This window comes from Xyrauchen texanus, chromosome 46 (genome assembly GCF_025860055.1).
Source record: "Xyrauchen texanus isolate HMW12.3.18 chromosome 46, RBS_HiC_50CHRs, whole genome shotgun sequence".
Taxonomy (NCBI): domain Eukaryota; kingdom Metazoa; phylum Chordata; class Actinopteri; order Cypriniformes; family Catostomidae; genus Xyrauchen; species Xyrauchen texanus.
In genome coordinates, this window is record NC_068321.1 from 9,113,450 (window position 1) to 9,134,878 (window position 21,429).

General features: G+C 36.4%; 1 protein-coding gene across 6 annotated transcripts in view; it reads left to right on the forward strand.

Annotated features, from left to right (window-relative positions):
• The window catches only part of LOC127637945 (tight junction protein ZO-1-like), a 192,262-nt gene that overhangs the window by 125,475 nt on the left and 45,358 nt on the right, over positions 1 to 21,429 (forward strand). For all 6 annotated transcript variants that reach the window (XM_052119212.1, XM_052119213.1, XM_052119214.1 and 3 more), the window contains one exon: positions 20,174 to 20,230. In XM_052119212.1, the coding sequence (XP_051975172.1) occupies positions 20,174 to 20,230 (57 nt within the window). The remainder of the gene's footprint in view (positions 1 to 20,173; positions 20,231 to 21,429) is intronic.

Here is a 21,429-nt window from a genome sequence, read left to right on the forward strand (position 1 = left end):
TGGGTGTGTTTGTGTTTGTATGATTGTACCATCTTCAGTAAATGGGATATCACCCTCTTGTGGTCTCCCAAGATATAATGCCAGATGTTAAACAGCGGCCAACTTCTGATTAACATTTTTTTTATTGATTCATATAGATGAAGCAAAGCAAAGCAAAACGTATGAATCAACTTAACCCCACCCTGTTCCTCAACAACATCCCTGACACAAAAAAAACATATATATATATATATATATATATCACACACAGATTTAAAACCACACTTCCTTTTAAACAGAGGCCCACTAAGTGAATTGGAAAGCATGCAAATTAGGCTTTTAATTTAAATGTCGGCTGATTTTAGTATATCGATGCCTCAAAAATATGTTGATAAAATAATGATATAGATGAATATTCGATGACATCCGGCTACATTTTAATACGATTCTTGTAAAACTTGTAAGGGTGACTTTTACAGGCATAAATGCGATCCAGTAATTTAGCCTATCTCTGCATTTAATAATAACAAATACTAAATAAACAAAAAGGTATTGCAGGTATAGCTGTGTTCACTTTTGGATAAGCTTCATCTCTCAGGCCTGCACTCACACTGGTCACAGCATTGAAGGAACCAAGGAATGCTGTCAGTTAAATCTTTCTCCAACTGTGCGTCTCTTAGCAGCACGATGCCACTACCGTTTCCACTGAATGTCATCTTCCTGTTGTCCTTCCATCGCTGCCTTGCCAGTTCCCCGCATTTGAACCTACCATTGACAACCTGAGAGCTATTTTTAGTTCCTCCCTTTGCTCTCTCTGTTTCTCAATTATCTCAAATTCACTCTCCTGTGGTAAGGGATAGGGGTGCACCGATCAGTCGGCCACCAATCTAAATAGGCCAATATTCATCTTAAATACGTTATGTGCGAGTGGCCCATTGTGCCTAGAATCAGGGCTGATCTTTTTTGCAGCGTGCAGGGAATCACACATGCACTGCTACTCTAATGAATAAGTGTATCTCAGCCCTTGAAGCATGACAGAGTGGCCTCTGGCGAGTGCGTTGTTGGCAATTCTAAGTATTCACAAATTTAACCTTTCAGACATGATGTAATTCACATGAATATGCTGTTTTGTTTTTAAAATGTATAAGAATTACACATGTATGAATATTAAGTTGCCCATTTTCTAGTCATTACGGTAGTTATTCTGACTCTGTGCATGGAGAGGATAAAGAGGCTGCTAATGGGTATAATATTAATTAAATAATAAATAAACATGCAAATACAAATCTGAGTATACGTGATGTAACAGGAGTTGTGACAATTAGACGTTGTGTTGAGCAATAGAGACTGTTTGAGTGATCATGAGCGCTTTAAGCTTTACTCTCTTTAACATGTGCGCTCTCTGTGTCAATCAAACATGCGGCTCTCCAGGATCCCAATTCAAATCAGATTAATGTTGGCCACAATACCACTAATAACAGTTATACGTCTTCATGCATTTTCTTAATAATTAGAGATTTGTGTTACAGCAAAACTTCAAAGACAGTAAACAAATCATGGATATTAATAATGTCTCATTGGAGCAGTTTTAGAGCTTGTAATGGATATATTTGTCTTATTTTTGAAAGTACCTCTGCTGTGTGTGATGCTCTCATGGTTTTTGGTTGCCAGTATGTCACAATGACTTTTTGATTTCGACAACAGAACTATTCATAACTGTTTTCAATACAAATAAATGTTAGCAATTCACAATTAATGTCATTTTAATGTAACTTAATAAAAGGGTTTCATTTCTTTAACATTGGTTAATGCATTAGATATCATGATCAAACAATGGATGAAATGGACAATTCATCAAAGTAAAATCATGACATGTCCTAGTGTGATTTTATTAAACTACTAAAGGCTGCAATGTGCAGTCTTACTGTGGATGAGCTCCAGACTTTAAGTAAATCCGACCACTCATCTACTAAAAACTCCACAGACATTGAGAATAGTTTGCGTTGTATGAGATCACCGAGCACTTATCCATTGTGAACCAAGCAACACATGTAAAATGTATATTTATATAATTAAAATCACAGCATTTGCGCTTTAATCTCAGCTCTGCTTTATTTATATCGCATTTAAAACAACAGAGTTGACCAAAGTGCTTCACAGTAATAAAATTGAAAATATAACATTTCAAAATCACCACATACACAAACACCAATAATATAATATGCAAACACTTCAAAACTGTGTCCTGAATTTAACTTGTCAGACTCAAAGGCCAGTGTAAAGAGATTAGATTTCAGATGTGACTTAAATGTCTTCAGTGGTCACACTGGGCGTGTCGCAAACTGTTTATCCGGAAAAGCAAAGCATCCGGCAAAAAACACGTCATAATAAAAGCACAATTCAAAATAAAATCTACATGCCTGAAATTGAATACAAATATATTACAACAGTATAGTCAAATGTAATATTCACTAAATGATAATTATAATAATAATTAATGAATATATCACAAGCAAGACAGCTGTTGAATAAAAGTTTGGCAAAAAATGACATGTTGAAAAGTAAAAAAAAAATACTTTTAAGTTAAGAATTGATAGATTAGATGCCATTTTGATTATGAAATTAAATTAAACTGAAAACAATTCTGGAAATTTCTGGAAAATAATAAGATGAAATTATAATTATTAAAATAATTATTTAATAATTCAGAATAACTAAACGTATGTGTTCAATAGCACATTATCATATCATATTTTTGCTGTGGTATCAGAATTTTTATCTAGTACCGTGAAATTTCACTGGTATCGGTACCAACTACTGAAATTTTGGTACCGTTATAACACTTAACCACTAGTAAGGGATAATGTGCTGTATATCCAGATTTAAAAAAATACATTGTACGATGAGCAGCTAAACTGAGCTAAACTGTTTCTAGTCGCAATGTCTGAGTCAGTCATAACAAAGAGACGACTTGGCGCTAAGTAAAGAATCACTTGCAAAACGGTCACATTTCCACCCTAATGATGCGGGTAACTGTTTTGGTTTTAATGGGATATCTCAGGCCTTGGCATAGTCTCCAGAGTCCCATAAAGTTTTGCCATTAGAAGGCCAAGTGTGAACTTGCACACAAAATGCATGGATTGTTTGCATGCTACTTGCTGGCCAGTTATCCTGACTGGAAGCCTAGACCCAAGTTTCACCATCCTCCCTGTCAGATTGCCTCCGTCCAGTCGTTGTCATGAAAAACCACAGATACGTACACCATCTGTGCATCTTCCTTTTTATAATTTACTTTTTCCAGGTCCGTCTAAACTAATAACCCTTTCCACCTCCTCAGTTTTGTATCATTAAATAGAAATGACTTGGATAGCCTCCTCTTGGATGGTTGGGCCCTGACCGCTCGTTATGGCTGTGCTCAGCTGTCTGATCCATCTGTGAGGGGGTCCATTGCTGCCCAAGCCTCCAGACCTCTGACAGTATAGAGCATTGGCTGCCTGTCAAGCCAGGATTCTTCCTACAACATGAAGCCTTGATTGACCAAAGCATAGGTGCATAAATGTGCCACCAAACCTTCTGGTAAGGCAGTACTTTCTATAATATTGCAAAGAAAAGAGTGGAGCTACACTAGATGCTCATAATGAATATAAATAGTAGTGAAAGTAGTCTTCACTATGAGCAAAGAACCCCAGAAAGCCATTTTTAGGTAGTTTTAATATATTTAAATTTTATGTATACATTCAAATGAATAGTTCTTAAAACTAGATTTGTATTTGGACAGAAGATGACTAGAATGTCTCACATTAACTATGCTAGTCAACTAACCATTTAGTTTCCGTTAACCATTGTAAGTACAACGTTTAAGATAACATACCAAAACAACCAAAAAACATGTCAGTTTTTGGTTAGACTCCAACATTTTGAAGAGCGCAGCAGTCGGTTTCCAGAAGTAAAATTCCAATAAATTTTCCCAGTAGGTGTATTAATTTTTAAAATTACATTTTAGAAGTCTTTAAAGCAGGCACGGCGTTATGGGTGGGCCTGACGGGCCTAGGCCCACCCACTTTTCAACAGGCCCACCCAAAACGTTTCTTCAAAAAACTTTTGTCAAGAATTATAAAAAAATCGGCAATTAAGCTCATAATTTGTGCTAAAATAGTCTAAATGTTTAGTTTTAAAAACAATTTTAAACTGGTTATGTCTATTTTGATGTTACTGCGCAAGTTCAGCAGACAGTGTTCGGGTTTGTTCCGATCAGAGCATGTGAGTGGAGAGCGCATTTCTGAATATTCCGCTCTGCTCGCTCATTCTGCAGGGTCGCTCGCTCAACCCAGAATGGCCTGCTGGTTCGAACTTCGAAGATATGTGGAATAAGGCCTCCGACTATTTTTTTTTCCCCCCTAGTCGACTAAGCCATTAGTGGACAAATCGCCTCTTTATATTAATTTAATTAGGCTACTAGGGCAGGCTATAGCCTAGTATGGGAGATATAAAATCAGAATTTCGTGAACTAAAGTCGCAGTTGCGTGAAATAAAGCCGCAATTGCGTGTTATAATGTCAGAATTGCATGAAATAAAGTCGCAATTGCTTCTTTTTTTTTTTTACCCATAGTTTATATCTCACAATTCTTCTGGCTTTGTAACACGCACTTTATATCATGCAATTCTGCCTTTATATCTCCCAATTGCGTAGGCCTATTATAAAGTCAGAATTGCGAGATATATAAACATGCAATTATGTGAAAAAGCCAGAATTTCAAGCTATATTTCTCGCACTTTATATCACGCAATTCTGACTTTATAGCTAACCTGCAATTGCCACTTTATATCACGTAATTCTGAGATAAAAAGTCAGAATTGTGAGATTAAAAAAATCTCAATTACATTTTTTATTTTTCACTCTGTGGCGGAAACGCTCCAGTTCTCGTGCAATGCAAGTGATCGTGCCAGCGCCTTATTACATTGTCTGCTATATATTTGCTTCTTATTTATTAAATACAGGCAATGGGTTGATAAAACATTGATCAAAATTAAGATACAATTTAATACAAAACGAAAAAACTCAATTAAGTGGTCAGAATAATGTTTTACCCACTCCATGTATCCAGAAATATTAGCATCTCATGATGTAGCCTATCATCTCTCTCATGCTGCATGCTCACTTTCATAATCAACATTGATTAAATTAAAAAACATAATGACGTCACATATTTTCCAACAGCGCAGCCCCGCACGCATGAAACAGCTTCAGCTTATCATTAGCTTGTATAAAAATAAATTCCAGTAAAGGACAATGTTGCAACAGTCGTTGTTTAGGTACCTTAAACGCCAGACGTACAGTCTCTGAGTCATCGCTGCAACCAGGAGATGAAGGAGAGCTGAGATCCACATCACCTAGCACATCTTCGTCTCTGCCACCCCAGGATGCTAGTGCGGCTATTATAGTGTAGATAATTTTTATAATATCCCATGAGTCCTAATAAATGCAATTTCAACTATTTCTGAAGTGCTTATTTTATAAAGAACACCGCTTTTCTTTTTATCGGAAACGCAGCCCAGGTATGATGCGTAATGGAGATTCCAAAGCTCTTCTTTGGTCAGAACCAAGGAGAGCGATCGTGGATAGGTCCGTCCTGACTCTATATGCACCGAAACTTTTTAACAATGCAACAAAATATTTAAAGAGCATCAAGCTATTAAAATCTATATTATGTATAGCCTACGTACAGATAATATAGCAGTATATTAGTCAGTAACTTTTATTAGGTTAAACAGTGATTGGATAACGTTTTTAATTTAAGGCCCACCCACAATTGGTCTGGCCCATCCAAACCTGAAATCCTGGCGCCGTGCCTGCTTTAAAGACAGACCTACCATGAACTCCAAGGTTTTTAATAGTTGGAATATGCTTCTGTTGTAGCCATCAGTCCTTGTTATTTCAAATAATTTTTAATAGCACAATTACTGGTGGAAAAAACTGCACTATACAGGATCTTGAATGGAAACGATCCACTAATCAGAGAACTGCAATACACAAACCAAGGCAAAAGAGCTCTGCAGCGACCGCCCACTTCCATGTTGCACTGCGAATGATGCAACTGAGTCGTTCTCCCTACAGTCTCAAGCTACTTTGTATATCTGAAATGTTTGCAGTAAACTTGATAGATATTGCTTCTGTACTTATAATTAACAACTTTAAACCATTAGTTTTATATTTTTCCATAATTTTATTTTGTTTACTTATCATGCAATGCTTCATGGTATTGTAGTTAATTCCCTCATGAAAGATGTTAAATACACAGTCTTGTAACTTTTGTCTTCTGGAAAAATTGTATGAAATCTCAATTGGAAAACACTTCAGGAACTAAGATGGCTTGAAAAAGTGGGTGGGCACTTTTGCGCTCTATTGTTCAAAGTTGGGTCAACCGTCGATTTCGACAAATTGATTTTTTCATCCATTATACAAGCAGTTTGCTTCTTGAGTAAGTAGATTGAATAAAATCACTTGATAGAGGGAAATCCATCAAAATGAATATATATTTGTTTAATTACCTGCTTAGCTTAATGCTAATACAGTGATTGATAGATAAAAATAGGAAAATATATTTGTTCTGAGTGTTGTTCAACACAAACAGGTTTTCTCTCTGAGAAGTTTCTTCTCTTAAATTCTTTACATTTATTCATTTAATACACCACTGTTGCAGCCATCAAAGTGCCGCTTGTTAACTGTTGGACGTAAAATCCTCTGCTATAGGTAATGTTCCTGTTACTATGCATAATCCACAGATTTATTTGTGAGGTGCTGTGGAGAGTATTTGTCAGGAGTCATTCTGCAGATTCTGTCTTACAATGCTTTAATAAATAGTTTAGGTGTATAAAGGCTTATCAAACTGTTGAATGCCGTGAACATGTTGAGCCCATGCAATATTTATAATCTAACAGCTGTGCACTTCTGAATGTGGAGCCAATCGGTATGTGACTTCAAGTGCTCCGGTCCTGATGCGCCAGATCACATTGATCGCATCATTCATCGTCTAAGATGTGCATAAGTGAATTTGTGCCCCTCTTATTGGAGTTTTTCGTGTTTCATACTTTTCTTACTCAAGTAGTTTTTGGGATAAGAGGTTATAGTTATTTAGCCTATTTAATAGTTGACTATTTTTTAATTATGCTGTTAAATGGCTGTGCTTAGAATCCATGAGTCCTTATGAAACACATCTGATTGGGTAACATGGACATTTAATGCAGCCTAATATACATGGGTTCCTTAACACAGACTAGTCAACTAATAGCTCAGACAATGCACAGACTGGTCGATTAGTTGTTTTAAATTGATAGTTTTACACATCCCTACCTGCAAATTCTGTATTACAGGGTGAAACAAATGTCATTTCAAACATAATTGTTCTTCAATAGACATTTCTTCATGAGAAGGAGCTAGCACGCAATACAGAATCCCAATACTTAGTCACAATACATATTGAATCGGCATGAAAATATCGTTGTAATATCGAATCGGGAGGTCTGTGGCCATTCCCAATCTTAATGTTTTACATCAGATGGTTGATTGCAGCCTGTGAGCATCCAGAAATATGTGCCATATTGCATTTTTAGGACAGCAGGAGTGACAGCTTGCTGAGATTATGTCTACTGTTTTCTTTTTTTCAAGCAATACTTATTTATATTTTTATTGAATTCTACTCTATTGGTGTTTGGTTCCTGTTGAAATGATGCAAACCAACTGTGAGGATCGAAGCGGTACAAGAAACTCAGTAGCTTATCAAACCAGTATGTGTGTTTGTGTTTTAAATCTGTTTACATGTGCAGAGTGCATCAAAAAAAAGGAAAAAAAAAGCCAAATTTCACTACTTGTTTTTCTGAATATTACCATGTGAAATGATAAAAATGTGATGGCCTTTATGTAGACTCAGCATTACCCTAATGTGTTGGCATTGGTTTCTCTGTTTCTAAGCTCTGGGTGAGTGCAAATTTTTTTTACTTTTAAATCTTTTTTTATTATTATTAATACATATTGTTCATTTCAACATAGTTTGACCTTATTTTGAAAGAGGTCTTGTAATGTTTGTAAATAAAACTAAATATACATTTCATGTTACACATACTTGTTACTTGTTATTTTTAACTTGCGTTTTAAAAAAAACGAGTAATCAATTACTCGTTTTTACGGATTAGAGTACCCGACTACAAAAAAAAATTAAATACCAATCCCTAATTCAGAAAATGTTAAAGTCTAGTTGTCTCAATCATTAACCATTATCCTTTTTCCCTTAAACCTTATCTCTGTTTCATCTTATTTTTTTGTATCAACCCTTTTAAAGGGTTAGTTCCCCAAAATGAAAATAATCCCATAATTTACACACCCTCAAACCATCCTAGTTGTATATGACTTTCTTTTTTCAGCCAAACATAATCGGAGTTATATAAAAAAATATCCAGCTCTTCCAAGCTTTAAAATGGGATTGAATGGTACCTTAGATTTTTAAGCCCAAAAAAGCACATCCATCCATCAAAAAATAATCCATACGGCTACAGGGGGTTAATAAAGGCCATCTTAAGTGAAGCGATGTGTTTTTAAGAGAAATATTCATATGTATAACTTTATAAACTATAATCACTGGCTTCCAGTAATGGCCTTCCACGCATTCACGAGAGAGTCGAGGTCTGGCATATGACATAGCTCCGGTGAGAAGTGACGAACGCAGAAGCGCAGAGGATAGAGGAAGCCAGTGAACGTGTGGACGGCCGTTACCGGAAGCCAGCGATTATAGTTTATAAAGTTGTAAATATGAATATTTTTCTTACAAAAATGTATCTCTTCACTTCAGAAGGCCTTTATTAACCCCCTGGAGCTGTATGGATTACTTTTTTGATGGATGGATGGGCTTTTTTGGTCTTCAAAATCTAAGGTACCATTCATTCCGATTATAAAGCCAGGATATTTTTTTATATAATTCCGATTGTGTTTGGCTGAAAGAAGAAAGTCATATACAACTAGAATGGCTTGAGATAATTTTCATTTTTGGGTGAACTAACCCTTTAATGCTTTAAAGTCATTTGAATAAGATTGGTGTGAGACAAACCAGTCAATTAGGAAATGAAAGGGGACAAACTAGTCTCCCATCTTTTCTGCTCTCAAGATCAATTAGTGCGAGTAGCTTCCACACTACAAATCTTTATATTTACAAACACGACCACAAAATGCTGCCTCGTCTGTAAAAAAATTAATTTAGCTGTTAGCCCAAATAAAATTGGACGCCTTTGCCAGCAAAAGCAGTCGTCGTGCTTAGTCATGGAGCTTGAGCATATCCGCCTAAATTGGTTTATAGCTGGTTTATAGCTGGTTGAAGCTGGTCTTCTAGCTGAAAAATACTTAAAACCAGCTGACCATACCAGCCAAGACTTTGAAAATGTAAGAAACTATGTTGTGCCTGCCTGCCCTTCTTGAACAAAGCTGCCAGTGAGTTAATAGCTATGTTTCCATCAACGCTTTTTTTTGTGAATTTTCGGATATTGCATAAAATCTGCTGGATGGAAACACCAAGATGCAAATAAAATCTCTAAAATGCACATGGAAAACTTATACGCTCGCTCGGTGGTTTTGTTTTTTATTCGATTAAAAAACTAGGATGGAAGCACAGTTACCAAATAAACTCCTTTTGAATTTAGCAGAAATGCAAGATGTCCATCAAAAAATCATGTGACTGAATAATTCATTCATAACTGGACGAACCAGGGGACCAATCATTGGAAATGAATTGTTGGCATGGTCATTCTGAAATACTGGTGTCCTGAAAATCCAAAGCCTGCAGAGCAAATAAGTTAAATGCAAACTTGCACTTTTTCCAGAAGAGCAGGTTTATTGATACTTTTAAAGAATATCTTCTAGATCCACAGCACAAAGTCATAATGGAGACAGACACACACACACACACACACACACAAAGCTCCCAGAACTGTGTGATGCGCTGTCATTTCCAGTCATGAAACGAGTTATTAATGTGTTTTGTCTGCGTGTCCTAAACCGCAAGTATTTTATTAATAAAAGAGTCACACAGTTGCTACAGTTTCCATCTTCTTTTGAAAGCAAGGGATGGAAACACTGCTTTATCAGCACATTGTTTTTGCGATATTCTGCTTTCTCGCATAAATTACATTTGCAACATGGATGGAAACAAAGCTAATGCAAGTAACGGTAGTGCCCAATCAAGTACTGCTGTTGTAATGCATAAAAGACTGCTGAGATCTCCAAAGAACACCGTACCTGCATGTTCACTTAGCCGAAACTTCAAAAGAAACTGTGAACCAAGATTTAGTGTCAATTGGAATCAAGTGGCCCCTTTGTTAGATTTTTGGCTGGCCGATGAAAACCACCCATAAATTCTTACAAAATGGTGCAGGGTATGTTGCATCAACGCTTTTACGGTGGCAATCAACCATAAGACGTGCATAAATCCTCCCAACCCCCTTCCACTCTCCAAAGAGCAAACTTTTCCCAGCCTGACTTCAGGCTCTCCTGCATTTTGCATTCTTCTGTTTATGAATATTTAAGCTTCCTGGCTTTCTGAAGTGCCTTATTGTATTTTCCATCAGAGGGCTTTCTGCTTATAGTGTCTGTGTGTTTAAAATGTGTGTACACACATATGCATTCTTTTAGCAGTTTATTCATTTTTAAAGCTGTTTGGGTTAAGACAACAAATTGTTTGTATGCCCTCTTGATGCTTTGTAATTCCTCTGTAGTTTCTTTCCATGCACTGTAATGGTGGAACTAGCTGTCCGAGCCTGACAGGAGAAAATGAGGTACGGATGAATAATGTGGTGGTTGTTGGAATAGTTCACTCAAAAATGAAAATTCTGTCATTTTCAATCTCTTTTGTTACAAACCCATTTTTTACTTCTGTGGATCACAAAAGGTGAATTGTTTTAAGACTATAGTGGCTGCATTTCATTTTATTTCATATAATGAAAATAACAAAAATATCATCAAAGTAGTCCAAGTCTTCTGAAGCCGTTCAATATCTATTCAAACAGTTTGAAAATAAGTTATTCTTCAATGCAGTCTTTCAGTGAAAAACAAATTATATTTATGTTCTTTACACAATGCCATTGTACGACTTCAGAAGACTTTAGATATAGTGCATAAATAATATGCACTACTTTTATGATATTTCTGTGGTGCTTATTTATTCATTTTGGACTTTGACAGACCTATTCCCCAAATACTTTCATTATATGGAAAACTGTGGACAGGATATTCTTTGAAAATTGAAAATACTGTCTCCTGCGAGATTTCTCTGATTCAGCCTGTTGTTCCAGAGAGTGGCTGTCTAATGCCCCAAACTACAAATCTGATAAATCTCCAGTGTGCTTGTTCAAATTAAGTAGCATTCATCTTGGATTTTGGCCATCTCTATTTGGATGCACAGTCTGAACATTTACACCTCCTCTCATGCATGTTCTTTTTAACATTTAACAAGAGAGAGGGAAAATATCCTTCAAAAGGCAGTTGGACTCTCTAATCCACTTCCTTCCACATGATGTAACAAGCTTGTTTGCTGACAGAGGGAATGAGTGCAGTGATTTGGAGGCACTGACTACATCTGAGTGAGCTTGAATTAATACTTCCAAATCTGAATGCTTGGATCGTTTTGAAGGTTTTACCTGGATTTTGTTCACTCTTTTCTTTTTTTTGCATACACTCATTTCAATAGATTGTACTGTACTGAAGTTCGTGGACCTTTTTTGTCCAGTGTAAATTTGTTGGAATTAGAATAGAATCCTTTGAATAGAATCCTTTATTTTGGTCACACATTATACACACAGTTTTTTGCATATATACAGTGAAATGTATTTGTTTTCACATATCCCAGCTAAGCTGGGGTCAGAGTGCAGGGTCCCTGGAGCAGATAGAGTTAAGGGCCTTGCTCAAGGGCCCAACAGTAGCATCTTGGTGGTGCTGGGGCTTGAACCCCCGACCTTCTGGTCAGTAACCCTGAGCCTCAACCACTGAGCCACCACTGTATTTTCAACATTTTGTTGGCTGTGTGTTTTAGCAAGCCTTGGCTTGCTTACATTTCGTCCAATATGCCACGGAAAGGCCAGCACAAATGTGGCAGAGGATACTGCTGAGAATGGCAGTGGCTTTAACAAGCCTCTGATGATGCATGATATGCTAATAGCGTACAATCAATCCAAGATGCTCCCCATTGCAATGCTGTGCACAGGTGAAGAGTTAAGCTTGCAGTAATTGTCCCCCAGGTCAGCACATTTCCCACAACGCAATGTCTTCTCCTTCCCCTCTTTCTCTTTTCTACATCCCCATTTATCTTCTCTCCAACTCTTGCTGATCTGGGTTTTACTTTAATTCAAAATCCATTAGTCATGTTTCATTATGCTATAATCGTCTTCTGAATGAACTTGTTTGTCTGGTGTGTTGACGTTACAATACTTTCAACATTCAACCTTCCTAGAGGGGTACTTTTCGTTCTCCCACCTTGCTTTAGGTGTCCAGATAAGGGATGGTCAGCCAGTCACCCAATCACCAACTGGTCGATTAGTGAGGTCAACAATTTTATTATGTTTTTTTTTTATGTAGTTGTTGTTTAAGTTTTGCTATTTGTAGCTGCAATGCTTTTCTGACAGCATGTTGAGCTTTATCTTTTTGTAGGGCTGCACAATTAATTGAAAAATTAATCAAGATTGCAAATGCAGCTTCCACAATTAATCGTGAAAACTGCCGAATACAGAAAGTCTACTTGTGTTGCGTTTTTATTTATAACGTGATTTTGTAGTGGTTGAGTATTCCATCCAATCCCAGACATTTCCGTTTAGCAATGAAATGACAATGGCGAATCGGAGACTATTAAGTTAAGAGCTATTCACGCCAAGCCCAAATTTTCTTTGTGATTGTTGATTGTGAACAACATTTTGATTTGAAACAATGGATTCCTATGGAGCTATTGGCTAGTTGCATAAAAGGCCATGTTACGTTCCCATTTAGTGAGTGTGGGCATAGCTTCTTTTGGTTTCGCCAGGTGCCGGGCAGAGACCGCTGAAAATTCCATTTTATATAAGGTGTTTTCAGAGTCTACAAAAAAAAAATCCCCACAAAGTAAATCAAATCATCCAATCCACCTCTTAGCTTTAGCCAGAGACCAATAATCAGAACTCTCACTGTCAAATCTGAGTAGACCTATATAGAGGTTGACCGATTAATCGGCCGGCCGATTAATCGGCCGATTTTTTTTTTTTTGTTGCATTTTTTTACATAATCGCCATCGGCCAATATCCACGCATATCAAGCCGATTATTAGGCAGGCGCATCTGCGGGCAGCCTAGTGTTGTTGTGGAACACGTGTTCGATGCACGCTGCCCCTAGAGTCATTTTCCAGCAGAGTGAGCAGACCTCATCCAGTGCTTAAGGAAGGAGCTAAGTTCCTTGGAGAAAACAGTAAGGGTTAAATTTGTATAACTTCTTTAGATTTAATGAAAAACTTTTGATACTTTACTGCCAACTTCAAGAAAAACCGTGACAAACGTGATAGTTGACATGACGTTCGGCTACTTTGGATATTGATAGCGTAGTTGAAGTTGCATTATCACAGCAGAAGGGTTGCTATCATGTCACAATAAGGAAGCAAGAATTTTGCAATTACAGTGAATCTGAGACTTTTATTTGTTCTGTTTGTGTGTCTTATATTTGAGAGGGTTGTCACTCAATGCAGATAAATAAGTAATAAAAAACATACCAACGCACTATAGGCTATTGAAGGACTGGCTTTGGTAAGCTCGGACGTTATCGGTTCTGCTGTCGGTACTGGAGAAATTAAGAAAATACATACTTTATTGCTATAAAGAGAAAGTTATTTTATATCACCAGCCATTTCTATGTATAATAATATGAAACCATTTGTCTGTGATGCAATTTAGCTATTCGCAGTCAGAGAGAGAGAGAGAGAACTCGCTCACGCGGTGCCACAGCGAGCACAAAACGAGCCCAACATGAGCCCAGCATAATGAGTGACAGAACTAAACATTCAAACATAGCCTGGTTTAGATATGTGATTAATAGTCTGATTTTATTTTAGATTTCGCCTTCCAAAGATTATAAAAAGAATATTTATACATAAGCCGCATTCTGTCTAGCACAACTTCCTTCCCTTCACAGCGGTGCACTGACATTTCTCCCTAAAACTCAAACTTAACGTCAGAATCAGCACGATCGGAGATTGTTGTAAAATGCAGTCTAGCTACTGTTGCTAAATTGCGGGACGCGTATAATAATAAAAAGAGCGCAAGAGATAGGCTACCGTTCCCAAGGCGGCGCGCGCTCCGAAACACACCGCAAAGAGACAAGCAAAGTATAGGCTATTTTGGGTTTCATGCATCTAAACGATCAACTATACACAAAAATATGTCAAAACGACCGGCTTGGAGATTCACTTAAACACAGTTTATGTCTTAAATGGACGTAGTTATGGAAATAGTTGGGGAGAAAATATGCTGCATCAGGAGTCTATTAGATCTGAACTCTGTCTTAAAGGGGAAGCTGTCTATTAAACATGTGACGATTGAGCCACTGCGAATCAAACAACAAAAGGCAAAGAGAAAATCACAGCTCTTGAATGAATAACTTCTGCATTAATAAGCATTAATCTATCTATGATAAACTATGCAGTGTTATTTTACAATTGATTACTTTATTAGATTTCTTTTTAGACCACACCTGAACAGTAATGTTAGTAGACCTTCCTGAAATAAAATTTTATATATGTATATATATATATATATATATATATATATATAACAAAAAGAACCGTTAAGAATACCGTTAAAGTACCGGATCGATAAGCAGTATCAGTAAGATAGTAATACCATTAAAACCTTAACGATACCCATCCCTAGTTATGCCTGTGCTTCTCTTGGATGCTCTGAATATTGGATTACGTGTCTGGATTGCCCCTTAATTAAAGCTGCATTTGGATCTCAACCTTCGTGTCTCGGAGCAGTTCAGTAACACCTGCTTTGTTTATTTAATATATTTGTTATACATTATTTATACAATATGCTTTTACATTATACATTTTTAATTTAAGTGTACAAGTGCAGATTGGTCAAGTGTTCAATAAATGTATTTGTTGAGAAATGTTGTCTATCTTAAGTAATTATGTGTGTTACATTTTATCTTTCAAATAAAAGGTTCAAATAAGAGGTTAAAAACAAGCACATATCGGCCAAATATCGGCCAAAATAAATCGGCAGCATTAATCGGCCATCGGCCGACCCGGATTTCAAAAGATCGGCATCGGCCTGAAAAAACCAATATCGGTCGACCTCTAGTCCTATAGTGTAGTTAAATAGCAGCATGCAAACAAGATCTAGTGAACCTTTTAAGATTGGCCCAGTGTAAAGAGATAATTCCAAGAAAATGTCAACCATACTATGGAAAAATGCAGATTCAATCTTATTCGAGTCATCATGTAGACTTGATTGTTTTACAATATAATATATCTCAGATGTCGAAGTCTGCGGATTTCAAAGCGTTTTGGATAGTTTCCCATCATGATGCAAGTGCTGCTTTCACAACTGTCACGTCCGTAACAAAGAGATGTCATATTCATAATGCAGGTTTTTCCCATTTAGGTAACAATGACAATGAATAAAAAAGAAACATTACATGTTCTTTGTAGTGCCAACCCTCCTACATTCTGTGGCTATTATTATTTCTGGATTGTGCATTTCAATTCAGAGTTTTACAAAGTGTGTGTGGTCTCCCAAAAACTGTCTATTTTTGTCACATCCGTAACGCAAGTTCATTTCCCGGTCTAAACTGGGGAAAAAAAACTTGTCCAGACTTAAACTTTTTTGATGTCTGGATTCTATCTTAAACTTAATTAGGGATTTGAAAAATCATATTTTTGTAATAGATGTGATTTGTTAACTAGGTGGTTTTGAGGAATTCCCTGTATAATCAAGCTGGTTAAGGGTCAAGTCCACCAGACATGATCAAGACTAGTTGCTTAAAAGGCATTTATACAAACGCTGCTTTCTAAAACATCTAGATTAAGGGAAAAAGAATAGGAAATGAAGCAGGGGTCTTGAGATGAGTTTCTAAAAGTTTAAATATTTATTATAGTTAATTGACAAATAAGGTTGTCTGAGATGATGATAATAATGAGAAATTAATGTTGGTTTAATAAACTTTGTAAATCATTTATAGCACTTTCTAAAGTGTTTTTAAGCGCAATTAATGTGGATGGGCTACAACAGCAGAAGACCATGTCAGGTTCTAGTTCTGTCAGCCAAAAACAGAAAGCTGAAGCTGTAAAATCCAGATTTGTCAGACCAGGCTATGTTTTTCCAGTCTTCAACTGTCCAGTTTTGGTGAGCTTGTGCCCTCTGCAGCCTCAGCTCTCTGTTCTTGGATGACAGAAGTGGAACCCGACGTGATCTTCTGCTGTTGTAGCCCACCTTCCTCAATATTCGACATGTTGTGCATTCTGAGATGCTATTCTGATCACTACAGTTGTACACATAAGTGGTTATCTGAGTTACTGTAGCCTTTCTGTCGCTCAAACCAGTCTGGCCATTCTCCATTGACCTCTCTCTTCAACAAGGCGTTTCCATCCGCAGAATTGATGCTAACTGGATGCTTTTTGTTTTTGGCACCATTCTGAGTAAATTCTAGAGACTGCTGTGCGTGAAAATCCCAGGAGATCAACAGTTACAGAAACACTCAAACCAGCCCGTCTGGCACCAACAATAATGTCATGGTTGAAATAACTGAGATCATATTTTTACCCCATTCTGATGATAGATGTGAACATTAACTGAAGCTCCTGCCCCATATCTGCATGATTTTATGCATTCCACTGCTGCCACACGATTAGTTGATTAGATAATTGCATGAATAAGTAGGTCTACGGGTGTACCTAATAAAGTGGTTTGTGAGTGTATATATTTTATTTATAATTATTTAAATATAACTGTATAATTATTAAATTATTATTTGAGGGGGATTTCTCAGTGATTATTTATACATGCAATTAACCGGCATACCATGTTATTCGATTAAAATTTTTTAAAACACACTATTCAAAACAATTGTTTCACTGCTTATATTTTTTATAAATAATAATGAAACTTTCATTATTTCACACTACTTGCGCCAACATTTAAATATTTCAGCTTGTATTAAGACTTCTTTACTGTCTCCCAATGGATGCACCAATTAGACATTTTAGACTTTTAAGAAGAAAAAAAATATATATAAAAATGACTTCTCTACTATAATTCACTTGTTTTATGAGCATGGGTTTGATGTATTCAAGTAATTGTTTTGTACAAATTGCATTTGTATTTTTTCAGACAAAAAAAAGTTACACTTATTACTTATTTTTAAACTAATTTTCAATTTTGTCTTAACTGAGTGCATCTTGTGCGTGATGCTGCTAAAACTTTAAAACGCAACAAGTGCTTGACGGTAACTATTTTGAAATGTATTGTTGAAGGCAGTGGATTTAGAACAAAAGTCACACTTGTGCACATTGGTGCATTAAAGGGGATGAATTTAGAGCTGCGACTTCTATTGTGAGATATTTGAGTGTGGTGAAAGTGTCTTGTGCTTTAACATGCTAACAGTAAAACAAAGAGAAAAAAATAAAGAAAAAAAAATAATAGCTCACTATTCAAACTCAATTGAACGTCGACCATCCTGATGTATCCCTAGTTTAAACTGCAACATGTGAAAACACAGTGGATGGTTTACCAAAGTTTTCCCCTCCCCCTGTCTTACATATGGTAAACGATAAACAAACTTGTGAATATAGGTCAAAGTCTTCGCTTGTATTAAGGTTTTTACAGGTGGTCTTGTGGGGCGGACAGTACTTGTGTCTTACAGAGGGTTGGCAGCTTTTCTCTATTCCGAAACAAGGAGTCTTGTAAAAAAACCTGCGATTTAAAGATAGAGAGAGTGAAGAATAGATATTATTAGATTAATATATGTCTGTGTACATAAAAGTAGTGGATATCCTGCCAGGTGCAGCCTCCGGTCCTGACATGAATGATATTCCATATCCTTCATGAATTTCCTCACTCAAGGTCTTGCCATGGACTAGCCAATTTCGTTGTCGAGTGATTGTTTGATCTCATTTAACGTAACATGAGATCATATTAAACGCTAATGATGACACGCGAGAGTAGCGCTGCATTTCGTGCCTGACTGAGGAGAGGAAGAAAACAGCTCACAGTCCAGATGACCTTCTAAACTTTCCAAATAGCTTCAGGTGATGTAGATCGCAAAGTATGAGGGAATTAAACAAAAATACCAAATAAGTAAAAAGTGGAGCCAGAGCTGCTGCTCCATTGAAGCTAAACTTGCATGTTGAGCATCTTTAAAGGAAACACCCTGACATTAATTCTTTAATGCAGTTATATATAATGTGTAATAGCTTTATTAAAGTTCAAATAATAAGGAAGCAGGTCATGTAATTAACTATAAACTCTGAAACTGGCATTTTTCTGTGCGGTCAGCACCTCTTCTATGGGGAGAGATTGAAACTGCACCCGGCTGATGCACATTCTGTCGCGTGGAGGCTGATCCATCGTGCTCGCACGCTTGCTGCAGCTAGATTATAACGTGATTGCTCGGGACTTAATGAATCATAATATACGTCACTGTGCATTTCTTATCATGAAGAGAATTGGTAATAAGCAGGTTTATTAATAAGAGAGAGTTTGTTTTCTGAGTTAAAGATGGATTGAAGTGAACAGAAAGGTGAGAGGGGGTAGTCTTTATACACTGCAACAAAATATGTTTTTGATTTGTTTTTGTTTTGGCTTGTTTTCCAATATAAATGTCTAAAACTCCTTAAAAACAACACACATTTACTTGAGCAGCTATTCTGCAGAATAAAAAAGCAGCATAATATATTTAGACTTGCTTTTAGAGAATAGATCTTGAATAGAAGTATATCTTTAATGCACTCGCTTAAGTATAACCAAGTAAAAAATCAATTTATATACAAAATACACTAACATTTAAGATACATTCTCTTAAAGCAAGACTAAATATCTTATATGTTGCTTCTCAAGTAAATGTATCTTGTTTTAAGGATTTTAGACATTTTTAAATGGAAAACAAGACAAAAACACTTGATAACAACAGGGTTTTTGCATTGAATTTCTTAACTGAATTAAACTTAATAAAAAAAATGTTTCCCTTTAGTTCAGTGAATGTCATTTAGAGGTATTTTTAAAAGATGATGTTTCCTCTTTATTGTTAGTAAGCACGTTTAATACAACCTTTTAAGTCGGAGCACAAGCAGAATAATTGGTTAAGAGCTAAATAAGTAATCGTTGCAGTAATCATTTTAATAATCTTTTAGATTAATTGATTATCAAAATTATCATTAGTAGCAGCCCTAATCTGCATGTTAAGCTGTAATAGAAGAAATTAATTTATCGTAAAAGACATCTCACTTTTTCATAATCCAATCCATTCCCAATGGTTTAAATCAATTCCCTTGGAAATACGTCACATTCCGGAAATGATTCTTATGTGTTGCGAATGCCATTTTATTGTTGTCTTTCAAAGTCATGCAGGAAATGTTTTCTTTGATTGTGACTGAACCAGTTTGTTTGTATTGTTTTGGTTGGAGCTAATGATCCACAAAACTGTGGCACTGGAATTATTGCCATCACTGTGTGAAACCTATAGATGACTGCATTGCAGAAGCCATGTAGTAATAAATTAATAAATCAATGCTTAAGCACCTCAAGTGGCTTTGTTGTAGGTCTCTCCCTGTCCTTCTCTGCTGGAACACCATTAGAGGTTCAGAGACTCATGAGATTAGCCTGGTGTGGGGTTTCATCGCCTTTGTTGTTACCTTGACTGTTGTGTTACAGGATTTACAGATTGAGTTATATAACATGTAGGAAGGTCATTAATACCTATATGCATATAGGGTTTACAATAATTTTTGCTGTTAAACACCGAAGAAATGCTTTCAAGCGTTTTTCAAATATGCGCGTTGGTTTCCTCACTTTTAATGAGTGTGTCTGCATCCTTTGGGCTGTGTGGGAACATTACCAATTAAAGTCGTTGATGTTAATCTAACAATTTTTGTTTCGCAATTAATTGTTTTCTTTCTGTCTTGATTTTTTTTGTTTCTCAATACAGAGTGCAGCGATGGAGGAGACGGTAATATGGGAACAACACACTGTAACACTGCACAGGGTGAGAATTTAATTCTGATTGTTCATCTGCGTAACATCTCAGATCTTACATAAAGCCTCCCAGAATTTGCAGTTAAATAATATTCAGAATAAAATGGCTTCTTGTTAAGTTGGAGTGCTGAGTTGGGGGGGAGAAAATTATCTCTAAATTAACATGTAATAATAAACCACTTTATGGAAAATAATGTGTTTATAGTTAAGTTGCGTTATAGCTTTGTCACATCCATCACTTGCTTTGTACATATGGGCATATGGGCTATGTTCGGAATAGCATACTACCATTTCTGCAGGATTTTCTATGCATAGTATGCACGTTTTCTTCAAAAGATGCTGTATACAACATAGTACACTGTAGCATTGCATACTGTATCCCACAATGCAATGTACTTAACATAGTAGTTGCACACTAAATTCTAGTGTGACTAATAAACTGGAAGTAATATTCACCACCATTTTTCTTTACTTATTTTTATATTTGATCAGACTGCCAAGAGTTGAGATGCTTTCACCAGAAAATATTTAATTAAACATGCACAAAATAATGTCATGTGACTATGTAGTATATGCAGTGTAAAATATTTGTGTTGCTTGCTGCATACAGTTTCACACTATATGTAAAAAACAAATATATACAGGTCCTTCTCAAAAAATTAGCATATTGTGATAAAGGTCATTATTTTCCATAATGTAATGATAAAAATTAAACTTTCATATATTTTAGATTCATTGCACACCAACTGAAATATTTCAGGTCTTTTATTGTTTTAATACTGATGATTTTGGCATACAGCTCATGAAAACCCAAAATTCCTATCTCAAAAAATTAGCATATCATGAAAAGGGTCTCTAAACGAGCTATTAACCTAATCATCTGAATCAACTAATTAACTCTAAACACCTGCAAAAGATTCCTGAGGCTTTTAAAAACTCCCAGCCTGTTTCAGTACTCAAAACCGCAATCATGGGTAAGACTGCCGACCTGACTGCTGTCCAGAAGGCCATCATTGACACCCTCAAGCAAGAGGGTAAGACACAGAAAGAAATTTCTGAACAAATAGGCTGTTCCCAGAGTGCTGTATCAAGGCACCTCAGTGGGAAGTCTGTGGGAAGGAAAAAGTGTGGCAAAAAACGCTGCACAACGAGAAGAGGTGACCGGACCCTGAGGAAGATTGTGGAGAAGGACCGATTCCAGACCTTGGG